The 16,335-nt window shown below is 42.2% G+C and overlaps 1 protein-coding gene across 1 annotated transcript in view; it reads right to left on the bottom strand.

Moving 5' to 3' along the window:
* Positions 1-8,428: 8,428 nt before the first annotated feature.
* The window catches only part of DIRAS2 (DIRAS family GTPase 2), a 29,261-nt gene continuing 21,354 nt past the window's right edge, over positions 8,429-16,335 (bottom strand). The window contains exon 2 of the mRNA XM_084832108.1: positions 8,429-10,482. Coding sequence (XP_084688234.1) covers positions 9,844-10,443 — 600 coding nt within the window. The 5' untranslated portion in view covers positions 10,444-10,482 and the 3' untranslated portion in view covers positions 8,429-9,843. The remainder of the gene's footprint in view (positions 10,483-16,335) is intronic.

The following is a 16,335-nucleotide window of genomic DNA, read 5'->3' as shown; positions in this document are numbered from 1 at the left end:
CTCTTGGCTTGTTCCTTTCTTCTGCAGAGGAGCAGCAGCAAGCTGTGCACCCGCAATTAAAGTGATAGAGTTCTCCGGTCATTTAGAAGGAGGCTGCATGAGTGCTGTTGCACTCTACACTTTATAGAATGGAGCAATTAGGTTTTTTGTCACGTTGTTCATAGGGCAAATGTTGTCCCTGCATAATTATCTGTCCTACATAATGCTGCAATAGGTTGCAGTTCTTTCCCTTGGAGATTCACATTTAGCTCAAGCAAATGGCTGTCAGGTAAACACAGAAATTACTTCATGGCAACAAAGATATATCCTTTGTCTCACTGGTGTCTCTTCCAGTGTGCAAACGTGTTTTTTCCAAAGTTGATCCTTATGGTGATATCCCCACATATTGGGAGGGGGATTCGTTTAGTTCACATCTTAATGCAGCTTTGCAGTTTTGAAAAACGAAGTGAACTGAAACTCAGTTATCATTCAAAGTTTGCAGTTCTCCAGATTTTACAATGGAGTTCTCCAGTTAAGAATGCTTAAATGTGTGTATTAGGGGAGAAAATATTCAAATCTGTGTTATATTGCTAAAAAAAATGCCTGCAAAAATTTGTATATCAGGCAAAAATGCACACATAATGCATGTATTAGGAGAAATGTACACAAAAATGCTTATGAATTTTCATGCTAACCTATAGAAATGCATTCTCAAAGCTCAGGATGACTTGAACGTAAGACTGGAAAAGCGAGAAACTGAAAGAAACCAAAATGGAAAGATTCATCCATCCCTAAAAATTAGTGTTTCTATGCATTCCACTTCAATGGCTGATGATTGCTGGGAGCACTTCAATTGCTTGCTGGAGAACATGAATGCAATTATGTTTGTCATACACCCAGAGAATATTTGTTATTGGGAAAGTTATAAATAAATAAATAAATAAATAAACGGTCCCCCATTTCACCAGGTAGACATGAGTTGGCAGCGCCCATCAGTCTTCCCTTATTGTGTATTTTGGGCCTTAATGCATAGAAAAATGGCATCTGACATGGCAGGGACAAGTCAGGTGAAGAAAAGGAAGCCTATTTCTATGAGGATGGTTGCCACTAAGGACACAATCCTATGAATCTTTGGGCAGAAAAAAATCCTACACTTCCCAGAGTCCCCTGGCCAGCGTGGGATGCTGGTTGTTGTAGGACTTTTTTCTGTCTAGTCATGCATAGGACTGCAACCTAACTTGATCTTGAGTGTCTAGTCCAGCTTTCCCCAACCTGGTGCCCTCCAGATATTTTGGACTACAACCCCCAGCATTCCTGACCATTGACCATGTTGGCTGGGGATGATGGGAGATAATATCCAAAATATCTAGAGGCACAGGGTTGGGGAAGTTTAGTCTAGTCTAATCTCTTTTCCAGTTCTCTATTTAGAAGGAATATATAAATTGTGTTTTTTGTGATTTTAATGTATTTGTAATTTGTATAACTTTTCCCCTTGTATTTTTATTTTATTTTTCCCTTTTCTTTCCCTTTGTTTGTTGTTGTTGTTGTTGTCTGCCTTGAACTTTGAGGAAAGGGAGTATATAAATGCTTAAAATCAATCATTGATGAAACAGATACATAAAATTAAAGTACATTTATCTATGGGTTTGAAAGTCTTATTTCCTGCCTTTCCACATGCCAGTTTAAAGGCAGCTAACAATAAAACTAAGAACAAACAATTAAAACAATTGGTTGGCTCCAGTGGTGTCATTCTGTCAGCAGAACTGAGAGTGGAATTCCCCTCCCTCCTGTAGCCTCCTGCTCACCTTCAAAATGTGCTCTTGGAAGGCTGGGAGCCCCCCAAAGAAGAGTTTGGGGCAGCGGGGAGGAGTGAAGGAGAAAATCCCATTGTGGTAGCAGACTTCTGTTAGCATGACATTGAATTTAACCCAATAAGTTAAAATAATTCATCTACGAACAAAGGTGCCTAATAAAACAGCAGTAATCACAGCAGCAGTAGCACTCGGATGTACCCCCACCCCACCCCACCCAAAACCTAGAAGCAGCAACTTGATTGAGCATTAAAAGCCTGAGCATATAGGACGGTTTTGGCCTGGCACCTAAAATCCATCAGGCCAGGCACCTGGCAAGCAGCCCTGTTAGTACCTTTGTAATGTTTCAGGTTTCCATAACTAGGACATGGAGGGGCAGATTGCAATCACTTCAGAGACAAACAAATAGATCTAACAGTATTTACTTAACTTCAGAATGTTTGGTGAATGACAATATTAAGAAAATGATTTCTAGAACCAAATAAGAACAACTCTTAACTTTAAGCCACAGTTCAGTGTAAAGCGCAGCGTTACTGTTGCTAGACCAACAACAGCTGCTTGTCCCAGTTCCTTTATTCTTCTGTTGGCAGTCCCTTTTGTGGAGGTTCACTCTTCTTCTAGATGAGGGCTGCTTTATCTGTTCCTTTCTCTTTCCCTCGCTGCTGATTTCCCCGAATTTCCTCCTTAGCTCAGGAGGAAATTCCTGAGTTTCCTGAATTCCTGAATTTCCTCCAGCCTCCTCCGCTTCTCTGCACCAACCGGCTTCCCTTCCAGTCTGGCATTTTGCTCTCTCCTGCCCCCATTCCATGCCCCTCCCACTTTACACAGCCCCCATTCCAACCCCCTTAGAGGCAGGCATTACACCATGCCACTGAGAAGACCCTTTCCCCAGTCACCACCTTCCCTACCTCAGATGGTGGGATTCCTGGAGAAGAGTCTCTGGCGATGATCTCATGTGGGAGCAGTCTGTTCTTCAGATACCGTCCTCCAGCAGAGGCTGGTGACTCTGATGTCAGTGGGGCAGTGAATTCGCAACTTGGATAGCTCCCTTAGGATTCTGATTGAAACCTGAAGCAGATTCACTGCCCCACTGACATCAGAGCCACAGTCCTCCACTGCCTACACCGCAAGCTGTGCCAGATATTCCAACCAGTAAAAGAAAATGCTAATAGTTGTAATTTAAACTGTTTATTTTGTATATCTTATGTACAGAGTATCACAGGAAACACAGCAACTTGTACGCACAATTACATGATAACTGCTGCTGCTGAATAAAATATCAGATAATGAAACTGCAACAATAAATACACCTGAACGATAACTATATATCATAACAGCTTGCACACATATATAAAAGTCATGCTTCGTGAACAGCATACTTGTCCATGTTATGCTTCCATTATGCTGAGATTCTTTGAAAGTTTTAAACAAGTCAACCTTTCTTGTGTACATTTTTAAAGGTCTTGTGTCTATTACTATCACACTTGGAAATAAACCACGAAGTATAATAAAGCTGTATAGCTATTTTTCCCTAAGGTTTCCTTCAACTGTCAAAAAAGAAATCCTTATACCAATAATAGCAAAACAAATATTTTGATAAAGATACTTATATGTAAAATGTGTTATAAATTACAAGGACAACAGAAGGGTATTATATAAAATATATTCTCCTTAGATTTACTGGTCCAGGAATAAATATTGCTTCTATACTAGTCCTGCATTGATAAATGCAAGGCCATAAAACACAATCATGGCTTATTATATTGTTACAAGAGTGGGATCAACAAGGAACAAAGGGATATGATCCTTACATTTAACAGTTATTTTCAAGGGATGGCTTCTTTGACAGAGCCTTATGGGCAAAATGAACTGAAATAGCTTTTAAATAGGCCAGTTAGATGTGTAAATGTGATTCTTTAGGTTTCATTGGTGCTAATGGATTAGGATTGCAATTACTGGCAGCATCTGGAGATTAGGCAAACCTTTTTTCACATTATATAATATAAACTGCAATTAAGTTAAGAAGGATTTGTATGAGATTCTTCTTCAGGGATGCTATGAGTTTTTAAGAGAAGTGTATGAATGGCCCTTCTGGGACAAAAATATAGTGCAGGGTTGTTCTTAGTTACATTTTGATGATGAAAATAGGGGCATTTTTGTAACACCCCAATTGTTGCACTAAGGATCACTGCCTTCTTTCATGCACCCGAACATACTAGTACACATTGCTGGAGGCTCTACTTTACCTTCTTCCTCAAACCAATTTAAAACCTAAAGGTTGTTTGTTTGATTAAAGATGTAGGACAACTATTCTTTTCTTCTACAATATCAACAGCTCAAAAGATACTGCAGCCGCAGCAGCAGTGTGTGCATTGGTACGCTGAGCCCTGCACGGTGCCTTAATGCTCATGTGCATCATGCATTGCCATTAGACACCATGGCTGGATCCAGACTTTGTCATGCATAGAGTAGACCCACTGAAATCAGTGGGAATTACTTTAGTCATAACTAATTTAAATCCCATTGATTTCACTGGGTCTACTCTAAGCATGACTATGTCTGGATCCAGCCCCATGCATCTACTCCCCACACCATGATTTGTTTACTTGTATTTATTTGTTTGTTTGTTTATTTAAAACATTTGCATCCCGCCCTATATCATTAGGATCTCAGGACGGCATACAGCTAAAATCAATTTCAACAGTGGAAAACAATAAATAATTTAAATGGCAAAAAGCAAAAGCCATGTTTTAACTTGGCACAGAAATGAAACCAGTGTCTCTGGCAATCAGGCCTCCAAGGGGAAGGCATTCCCCAACTGGGGTACCACAACAGAAAAAGCCCTCTCCCACGTCCCACCATAGTGTATATGTCTCACACTGGTGGGACGCAGAGGAGAGCTCCTCCAACATATCTCAATCCTTGGGCAGACATATATAGGGGGAGGCATTCCCTCAAATATCGAGGTCCCAAGCCACTTATGGCTTTCAGTGTTATCACTAGCACCTTGAATTCTGACCAGAAATGTATTAGCAGCCAGTGCAATTCCTTTAAGTCTGGTGTTATGTGATCTTTACGTGATGTTCCAGTCAACAGTCTAGCTGCTGCATTTTGCACTAGCTACAACTTCTGAGTCATCTTCAAGGGCAGCCCAACGTTCTAGAGACTGTGGGAAGGCAGCTGAACAAGTATAGCAACTCACACTAAAACCACACTCCAAATCCAAAATAGGGATATTGAATAACATGAGACAGGTACCAGAATATAGGGACTGACCCCTGGTAATAAGGGACAATTGGGGCATATGTAGTTTCAGAAAGCCATGGAGACTTAATTCAGCTGGCTGGCTGGCTGAATCTGTGTCCATGCCTATTTATGGCTTGTGATACAGAGATTAAATGGGTTGGATCCAGATGTAACTGCAACTGGGCTGGACTTCCCCTCCCCCTCCCCTGAAAATGCTACACAGAGGATAGGGGTACCCTACTGAATGGGAGTGGAGCCCTTCCATTCATGAAAGGCAGATTCAACCCATTCAGCAGGGTCCCCCGACCCTCTGTGTAGCATGTTTCCAAGGAAAGGCCCCACACATGTCAAAGGAGCTGTAGCACAGTGGTGGACTTCATGCTTTGCATGCAAGTGCCCCCAGATTCAATCCCTGGCATCACCAGGTAGGACAGAAACCCCGCTGCCTAAAATCCTGGAGAGCCACTGCCAGTCAGTGTCAAAACACTGGGTAGATAGACCAATGATCTGATTGGTCCTAAGGTCCTATGCAGTGGAGGCTGGTGGCTCCTATTTTAGTGGGGCTGTCAATCCATTCTGCGTTTTAGTCAGAACCAGCTAAAACTCTAAAGGAGCTATCCAAGGTGATGAACCTATTTTGTGGATAGGGTTCAGCACCGCAGATAGCTCCTTTAGAGTTCTGGCTGGTTCTGACTAAAAGCCAGAATAGAATCACAGCCCCATCAGCCTCCCCTGATCCTATGTTCCTATGTGTTGGAACCAGTCCATTCAGCTTCCCCAACCCTTAGAAAGAAATTCAGGGGGAAGAAGTTAGCAGAATGTATGGATGACTGAAGCATCAGGTGGAAGGCAACAGAGAACCACATGTAACCCTCTGCAGTTCTGACATCTTTCACAAGTTGGCCCTGAGGTTCTTATTAGGGATACTCATTCACTGCTTATAAACAAATGCTATATACATATGGCCTGTCATTTTCATAACCGGCTGCAAGATGAAGTTCCAAATCACATTTCTGTCTTTTGGTTTGTCACTTTTCTTAATGGAGTCCCAAATGGAAATGATGAAAACCTTTACTGAAGCATTGACTTACAAACAGTGCAAACCAATTATGTGGTTACATATTGAATTATTGTCTTGCTAAATGCGGTTGCATTTTCTGCCATTTAGAAAGAAAATTCACTCAATAGAAAACTATACCAAAAAAAATCCTGCAGAAGTTTACAAATGCACTTACAATTCATTGTTTCTAAGAGCAATTATGATGCGGCGAGATCAAGAGAAAAGTTGAAAATGAGAGATAATCTAGTTTATGAGATGTCTAGATTGTGAGCGTTCCTTGGGTGAAGAACTAGATAGGGTTATACCCAATGGTTTTCTTCAGAGGAAGGAACACGTTGGATACAGCCCATGCAGTCTAAGTGTAGTGGAAGTGGATTCCATAGACTTTGCTACCCTGAGACCCAATGCTTCAGAATGCAATGAATGGGGGAGGTTGAAACCACCTCTACCACACTCTAGAATGTATCATTACCTCTCTCCGACTTTCAATTTGGAGGAGTATCATCATAGCAACAGGCTCCACCCCAACCTACTTTGTGTTTGTTTGAACACTGGAAGGGCAGCTATGCATGTACAAGTACATGCATATTTGTTTTTTTATTTATATCCCACCTTTCCACCAAAACATGGTGCTCAAGATGGATAAAAATAAAACACAGATTAAATATAACATTAAAAACAAAATTAGAAACGCAATTCAAAACACAACAGTAATACCCCCTTCAGCAACAGACCAGCTTATATGCCAAAGGCTTGCCTGAATAAAAACATTTTTGCCTGCTGGCAGAAAGGCAACAGAGATAGGACCAACCTAGCCTCTCAGCAGGGAGTTCCAGAGCCTGGGAGTGGCCACTGAGAAAGCCCTCTCTTGAGTCCTCACCAAATGTGTCTCTGATGGCGGTGGGAGCGAGAGGAGGACCAAGGCTCTCTCTAGATGTTCAAATGAACATGTGTAGGTCAAGGATGGAGCCTGCTGCCATGATGCTATTCCTTCCCCACACATATATGTTCTACCAAGGTGAAACTTCTGTAAAGGGCTTCTGTTTTCACCCTTGGGCTATCAGTCTCTTTAAGTTTCTGCTATCCTGAAAAATGGTAAATGTTTCTACTTCCAATTGGGGGATGGAAGGCAAATAGGAAAGAGCTGAGGCCTTATCCTGCAGGCAGTTGTTTGTCTGCAATTCTCGGTCTTCATGCAAAGGGCTGCTGAGATTAGAGGGTTCACACAGCATTAATGTCTTCAAGAGCAATGTGCATTCAAAAGTGAAGGATGCATTTGAGCAGCTCTTCAGTGACATTTAAAATGCAACATGTGTGCTATTTTTATGAGCACTTAACTGCATTTTCCAGCTTTTCATATAAACACTTGCCAAAACATTAATGTGTTCTCTTTCAGAGTAGCTTATTCTCCTCACAATAATAGTGTTGAGTAATAATTTTAGAAATCTGCTCTGACTCGTATACTGCAATGTAAGTGGATTTCTGCAGAGCGGTTTTATCAGTTCATTCAAGATCTGCAAGCCATTGTAATGGGGAAGGGGGTGAGCAGGCTAGCTCTGCCCCATCCATCATCATTCCTTCATCGCCTGGTGGTCTGCAGCAGAAAGCCTCCTCTATCCGTGCAGGCTCTCTGCCCAATTTAGGATCCGAAAAATCCTGGCCCTTCACCTGGCCTCTGGGTAAGTATAGGATTGCTCCCTAACGCAAATACCCAGTTTCTCCTAGCCAGTGTGATTTTGCTATGAGTAAAAATGAGAAAAAGTGGCCTTACAGTTCATGACAATAATTGAGCTGATATCCATGTATACTAGAATGTAGAATCCCTTTGGATAACATTACATCATTAGTCTAGGACAATACATTAGTTCTGTTTTGTAAGGTAAAAACAAATATATAGCAAGTATTATCGAAACTTGCCCTGCAAATTTCACCCTTTGGTCAAAACTATTTCCTCTTCCCATGCATTTTCATTCCTGTCCATATTCATGCTAACCTGGACTGCTGATCAGTAATGTCTGAACTGAACTACTTGCGAAGGGAAGGAGATCTCATGATGTATTCCATAGAAAAATATTTAGAGCTACATGAGGCCTGTGAATAATGCCAGCACTTCCTCTGATGTGCTAGATGAGTCACAAAGGTGAATAATAGACTAGTGGGGTTGGAAGGGGCCTATAAGACCATCTAGTCCAACCCCCTGCTCAATGCAGGAATCTAAGTCAAAGCATCCCTCAGATACAGGGTACAGAGATACAGGTGAGATACACTCCACTTAGTTCAAACACTGTTCATCAGCCTTATAAGGGATGTGTGTAAGAATAGGACACAGAGAGCTGGTTCACACATAATGCTAACCCATGATTTATTTAACCCATGGTTAACCCATGATTTGTTGCCCTATGCAGGATTTGTCTGGCAGACAGTTAAACCATGGTTTGTTTTCTCAATCCCTGGGTTGTTTGTCCCCCTTATCCTTTGCTTGCTCCCTCCCTGTATCCCAAATGCCTTTGCAGCACTGTAATACTGTCATGTAGAGTGGCAGGTCCTTGTTTTTGTTTTTTTACCACTCTTTGGGAGCAATCCTATGGCCGCTAGACAGCAGCTAGACAGCCATAGGATATGCTGTTTTCTGGGAACTGACCTTGGAACGTGGGCTCAGTTCCTGGAAAACTGATCTCCCCACACCTCGGAGGCAGGGTGGAGAAGCCCCGTCCTCGTCACTTGGAAGAGGAGTGTAGAGCAGCTGCAAAGGGGCAGGGCTGGGGACGTTCCAGGGCAGAGAGAGGAGATCTGCCTGTACGACACATCCTATGGGTCGCACAGCAGCCTCCTCTCCTGCACGGGCCCCCCATGGCTAGACAGCCGAAAACGGCTGTCTAGCAGAAAAAGCAGGGCACGAGAGGCATGGAGGGAATTATTCCCCCCCCCCCGTGCTTCTCCTGCAGTCACCTCCAGGTTCGGAGTCAGCTGCCTATCTAGATAGGATTGCGCCCTTACCTGCTGCTTCTGTAGCCTGGTATAAAAACTCATTAGCAACCCACGGTTCTGGGTTCACATAAAATAGCAATCTATGGTTTAAACAAACCAGAGTTCACAACCCAACAACAAACTCTGAGTTCTCTTTCTGGGTCATTCATGGTTAATAAAACATGATTTGTTAGTACAACTGTGTTTGCACATCATGACAATCCCAAACTCAACAACCGATGGGTTAAATAAACCATGGGTTAGCATTATGTGCAAACCAGGTCAGCATAATGGAAGATGAGAAACTTGTAATCCAGGAAAGCCATTTTACCTTAATCCTAAATCTAGTTCCATATATGTGTGTGTGTGTGTGTGTGTGTGTGCGTGTGCATGTGTAGATAAATACATCTTTCATAATTCTACACATAGCGTTAGCATAAATCTTAAAATGACTGACTCCCAGTCCTTACATGATAATAGTGATGCTGGTGGGAGTTCTTAATAATGAATGTTTGATTGACTATGATCCTGAAATTAGGTACCACTGGTTCTTTGGGACTATTTTTGCTGTAGCTAATGGCTAATTTATAAAAGGATAACTTCTAGAAAGGGCTGTAGTACTGTTACTCCACACAACTATTTGTGTTTCATTCTAGTATATTTCTTTCAAAACAGCTATTAATAAAATAGTCTCACATATTTTTCCCATTGTGTATAGGTCCAAAACCTGGTACAGTCCAAAGAATGAGTTTAGATGATTGCTCTGGGACAATGCTGTTTTCACATGACAACACACTTGCCTTTCAGCTTCTCTTTCCTTTTCTGTTGCTTGCTTTTTTTGCCATCAATCTGTAAACTCACAGTCCTACGTTTCTCCAAGTTCAGCAGCTCTTGGAACAACTCCTTCACATTGTGGTTCATCTTGGCAGAGGTCTCCATAAAGGCGCACTTCCATTTTTTGGCCATGGCTTCTCCGTCACTGGTCTGCACCTCTCGGTTGTGGTCCTCATCATTCTTATTCCCCACCAGCATGATTGGAATGCTGTCTATATCCCCTTTGATCTGACATATCTGTTCATAGATAGGTTTGAGTTCCTCCAAGGACTGTCGGCTGGTGACAGAATAGACCAAAATGAAAGCATGTCCTTTGGAAATAGACAAACGCTGCATGGCAGGGAACTGATGACTCCCTGTTGTGTCGGTAATCTGCAAAGTGCATATGCTTTTATCACAGCTGATCACCTGCCTGTAGGTGTCTTCAATGGTAGGGATGTAACTGTCTCTGAAAGTGCCTTTAACGAACCTCAGGACCAGTGAACTTTTGCCAACTCCTCCTGCTCCGAACACCACCACCCTGTAATCATTGCTTTGTTCAGGCATGTTGTTCAAGGTATGTGATGGTCAACGAGGAAAGAAAACCTGTGAGGGGCAAATATGGACAACAGTTTGTTGGGAAATGGTTCAAAAGAAATTCACGGTGAGAGAAATGTGAAGAATATTACATGATACATTATTGTACCATGTGAAAACTGCAGATGAGAAAGACTCTTGCACCTCCATTTTAATGTCCATATCCCAATCCTAAACAGATCAGTAAATAAGTATAAATTATTGTAATAACTTGATTCCGGGACCTATGTGAAATATACTGGGTCATTATTGACCAAATTCATACTGAGAAAACTAGGCATCTACACAGGAAACAGAAATAGTCCCTTCAAATATTCAAGAATATTCTACAGGCACCATCCATGTTTTATAGAAATGGCAGATGAATTACAGAAGAACCTGTCTTTATCCATAACATTATATTCCTTCTATCCCTAAGCTATTGCTGTGCATTATTCTGACACCTCATAATATAGGTTAATAACCATACTAGGAGAGAGCTGTGCTAGTGTTGTATATCTTTTTCTTTTCTGTCTTCTCTGTCTTTTCTTTTTCTTTCTTTCTTTCTTTCTTTCTTTCTTTCTTTTGGAAACAGGACTATATGAGTGCCCTAGGAAAGGATAGCAATCTGGCTTTAGGCCCGGTTTTGGGAACTTAACCCATCTTGGTTGCCTAGTAGACAAGCTTACACTGGGAGATGGTCAGGGGGAGTGTGACCTGTTGATTGTCCTGAACCTTGCTCCTGCTTTCTACTGTTAACAGTGGTATCCTTCTGGGCAACATGATAATGGAAAGACCAGAGACTGCCAGGTGGTGGTGCTGTGGGATGGCTGCCCCATATCATATGCCCAGGCAGTGTAGTGGATAGGAATGAGTCAGCATTTCATTTCAGTTTGTTGTCAATAAGAATTTACTGAAATGCACACATTTCTTCATATTTGGTATAGGAAGAACTTGAGATTCTAAAAATGTGAGAGAACCCAAAATTCGTCCATCCAGGCACAGGGCTTTGAGTACATAGTTCTTAAATGCCTAGGTTTATATCTCTGTTTATTCAGACATGTTTGTGGCACTGCTGAATTAGGGTTGCCACCTCTTTTTTTTTAAACAGGCTCCTCATTGTTAAATGCTATATGGCAGGCCAGTACAACAAGGCCCTCTCCATGTTGGAAATAGCTGTACCTATTGAATCTGGCCAGTGCAGATGGGTGAGAATTTCATTTCAGTTCAGTTTTAATAAGAATTTGTCAAAATTTGCAAATTTCTTCATATTTGGGATGGAAAGAACTTATTGAAAATCATTTGCTGGAGACCAATTCATCCATCCCTAATGGTGATCTGTATTATTACTTTTATTCATTTATAACATTTCTTTACCACCCCATAGTTGAAACTCTCTGGGCGGTTTACAAAGATTAACAAAGATTAAAAACCATTAAAAATACAGTATACTCAGCAAGCTTTTTTTAAAAAAAAAATTGGCGAGAGAAGGGAGGGATCACAAACCCATCAGGATTTTCTGAGCATGCCTGTTGAGCATCCAGCAAACCACCTAAGTTCTTTGTGGGTGCTCAAAGAACATGCTTGCACAGCCCTGATGTCACAGAGCTGAGCAGGGTGGGGCTTGAGCCATCCTTACCCTGGGTGTGGACTTCTCAAAAGCATTTACCTGACCACTTTTGGAAAAAGGATACTGAACTAGATGGACCCTTGGTCTGATCCACAAGGGATCTTCTTTTGCTCTGATGTTCCACTGTACAGAATATCCTTTTTAGAAGTTATACATTGCTGTATGTTTTTCCTTGTTCTTTACTCCCACATTTTTATTTTCATTTTGAGAAACACTGTTTATTGACTGAATATATTTAGCTCTGTGAAATATGTAGTTTTTTAGGTAGTACATCAAACAAATATTGCCATGGAGAAATGAGCCATTTGTCAAAATTAGATTATATATGCATTTTTATAGGAATGATAAAAAGCGGACTTTTCAGGCTTACCATGTAAATATTTTACAACCAAACAAATCTGGTAAGGAAGAAGTAATAATGGATGCCTGATTCTAATAACTAGACCAGCCTACTGAGGATTATGGGTAGTTGTGGGTATGTGTGTGTTATGACATGTTCACTATCTTCTTTAGGTTGCAATCCTATACACACTTACCTAGGAGTAAGTCTCATTGAGCTCAACAGGGCTTACTTCTGAGTAGACATGTATAGGTTTGCACTGTTAATACTATCCTAGTTTCAGACACGTTCTAATACAATTTATGGTATCTGTTTAAAGCCAAACACATGGCATCACATTTGCTGTAATTCAGAGATGGTTTGTAAATAAGGATGAGTTAGGCAACTTCTGTGGATCAGAGGGCCAGTTCCCCCCTGGATCCACCAGGGGCCACATCCCTACCCTCCGCTGCCTCACCACAGAATCTGCTGCTGAAATTTGGCATCACAGGATGGTGGTAGCAACTCCTCCCACCCCAATTTTGCTATAAAACAAGATCTGTGGGGAGTGTGCACCTAGTTTTAAAGCAAAGTTATGCTTTCTGGAGGTTTCTGGGCGTGCAATTTTACTTTAAAACATACTTCCCACATGCCTTGTTTTTACAGCAAAATTGCCAATGTTTTTTTGTTACCACTGTAGCAAATTTGGTGGCAATGGGGAGCAGTGGGGGAGGGTACACAAAAGGCCAGGGAGGCCACGTGCCTGAAACAAGGGCTTTAGAATGCTGAAGTTCACTGCCTTTCTTCTCTTGGGCAACCTTCTAAATATAATCACAATATTTATTTATTTATTTGTTTGTTTGTTTATTTATTTTCATTTCTATACCACCCAATAGCTGAAGCTATCTTACGCAACCTTTTTAAGAAAATGCAATATGATGTTGCCTTTGATCTTAGCAGGATTTGGTGAACTTGTCATCAGTGATGCTTCTGAAATTCTCAGCTAAATTTCTCCCCAGATTTTGGAGTTGTGAATTATCTGATTCTCTTTCTGAAGTGGAACTGATGCATTAGGGGTGTGTGTGTGTGTGTGTGTGTGTGTATATTTCCAAATGCATCAGTAATATATATATATATATATATATATATTCATTCCTGAAATTTGTACAGAAAAAGTGAATGTGCAGTTTGCTGCAGCTTCAGTTCCTTCAGTCCATTTGTTTCTTTCCCCACCTCTCCATTACTGATGCCAGTGTGCACATTGAGAAAGCACCGCAAAAAGCCTGTGTGCATTTAAGTGCATTAAATGCCACCCCAAAAAGCACATTTCATATGACTGTATGTATGGTTGTATCAAGTGTGTGTGTGTGTGTGTGTGTGTGGTTATACTAATGCACAAGAGCACATGTGTGCACCAGAAAAAATACCACACAAACAGAAATAGTTATGGCCACATTAAGCATTCCTTTATTGCAGTGCTTGATCCATGCACACATGCATGTTGATAACATGGGGGTGGGGTGGGGAACACATGCAAATAAAATGAAGGAACTGAAACAGCAGCAGACTGCACATGCTCCAATGCTGTCTTTAATTTTAGAAATTCTCCAAATTAACCAGAATTCAGGAGAAGTAGAATGCAGATAGAATCCATGGAATAATAAAGTAACAGCATGCGGGGGAGGCGAGTTGATCCTTCCATCCCTACTTTCCAGATAAGAACATGCTGTCACTACCCATCCAAAGAAAAGCTGCCAGGTATTGGGGGGAGGGGCTTCTGGGCTGGAAGCTAAGTGGACACTAAATGGCAACATGCTGCCTAGTTGCGCCACTGGAGTGGGACTACAGCGCAACGTAATGTGGAGAACCAGGGATGGCATTATAGTTTCTCATTTCCAATAGAAGTGTGAACTCCCTGGAGTATTTTACAGATGAGTGGGCTGAGAAAATGCTAAGAGAGTATAAGAAAGACTCTAGAAGGCAAAGAGAATGTAGGCGTCTAGTTCATGTCACGACGCAGCCTACAGGAAGAAACAAGACCGGAGGCAGTTAGAAAGACATTTCCCCAAGAAGATAACACTGACTAAACCCATGAGACAGCTGCTTACCAAGTTTCTGGTTTAGACAGAGCAGGAAATAACAACTGTGAGGACTATTAATGTTGTAGTCAGGATTATAACTAAAAGAACAAGGCAGATGGAACAGTTGCTGTTATTGCTGTTGTTGGTTGTGCTGGTTTATGGTTGGCTTTTACTGCCATTTTTATTGTAATTTTTAATGTTTTGTCACTTTTAATATTTTACTGTTCTTATGTATTTTATTGTTGTATGCCACCTTGGGAGCAGCGGTGTAGTGGTTGCAGGTTGTGCCGGGGCTTTGCTCCGGCACTTTTTTTGAAGCCACTAGCCAGCTCCCAGCCGGGTCTCAGTCTGCTAGGGAAGGCGGAGGGAGCAGAGGGAGTGTGGGCGGCTGCCTCTTGGCTGCTTCTACTCTGCAGAGCCAGCCAGACAAAGGGAGCGAGCAAGAGAGGGAGCCTGAGGGAGCTCTGCAGCCTCCTCTCACCTCCCTTCTCCTCCTCAGCTCTTGGCTTCTCAACTCGTCCCTGCTCCGTGCCTGTGCGCCCGGTGCTGCCATCACCTCCTGCAATACCGGCCACCCACCCATTCAGGCCTGCTGCTGCTGGCCACAGCAGCAGCGGGGGGGGGGGGGGCTGTCACCATTATTTACTTATGGGGCAGGGCAGGTGGCTGGTTTGTGCCAGTTTTTAGGATTTATCACACAATCCTATGCAAGTTTACTCTGAAGTCAGTCCCACTATGCTCAATTGCCAATTGGGCTTTCTCCCAGGTAAGTGTACGCAGGACTGCAGCTTTAGCTGCCTTCCCAAGATCTCTGTAAATTTAATTTGAAATAAGCACCCATTGGATTGCACTGTTAATTCTTGAACATGATTAATTTCTACAGTAAGCGGAATTGCCAAATGCAACCTGCTCTGTCAGCTACACTTTTTGGTACAAGGTTGGCATGTATCTGGGCAAAGAAACCTTGGTGGAGGGAAGGGAAACAGAAAAAAATCACTTGGGGGGAGAGGAGAAAGAAGATAGGTGTGTGTGTGTGTGTGTGTGTGTGTGTGTGTGGTTCAATCCAGCTGAGTGTGTGGACTTCTGTTGAGGGATGGGAGAGATATAATGAAGGAGCTTAGGAAAGGCTAATGGGTAATGTTGGGGCGCTAAGGGAGTGTGCAAGGGGGTTGTTTAAATGAGAAGGGATCTGTCCATGAGGGCTAAGTTGAGAGGGTGAAGCTTCCACAGAGTATCATATTCTGAAAACCTAAAATGTTTGTGTTTGAGTGAGACATTTCTCAGACATCCAATTGAAATACCTTCCTTACTCTCAGCTGCACTGTTTTTGGATTCCAGTTAAAGGCTGTGTATCTTACAAGGTTGTACAATCTTAGAAGGGGCGTGACTGTGAGGGGACGTGGCTGTGACTGTCACGAAGGGACCCTGCACTTCTGGATTTGCCACTACGCTACTGCTTGGGGGGCCTTCTGGCCTGAAAGGCGGCCACGAAATGTGTTAAATAAAATAAATAAATAAATCTCCATACCTCAACAAAACTGGGTACAGCAGGTTTACAGCATTAAGATAAAGTGTGGAAATGGGCATACAGAGATGTAATTCTCCAGGTCCAAATGCACGTACCAAGGCTAAGAGGCAACTTATACAACTGAAGGCCTACAACAAAAACCCACTTCATTTGTTGTTCTTGTTCAGTCGTTCAGTCGTGTCCGACTCTTCGTGACCCCATGGACCATAGCATGCCAGGCCTTCCTGTCCTGCGCTCTCTCCCAGAGTGTGCTCAAGTCCATATTCATTGCATCGGTGATGCTATCTAGCCATCTCATCCTCTGCCGTCCCCTTCTCCTTTTGCT

Source organism: Heloderma suspectum, chromosome 2 (assembly GCF_057233095.1).
Source record: "Heloderma suspectum isolate Gila_16-S chromosome 2, 16-S_ref, whole genome shotgun sequence".
Taxonomy (NCBI): domain Eukaryota; kingdom Metazoa; phylum Chordata; class Lepidosauria; order Squamata; family Helodermatidae; genus Heloderma; species Heloderma suspectum.
The sequence above is the reverse complement of the archived record's forward strand: the minus strand, read 5'-3'. Positions and strand labels throughout refer to the sequence as shown.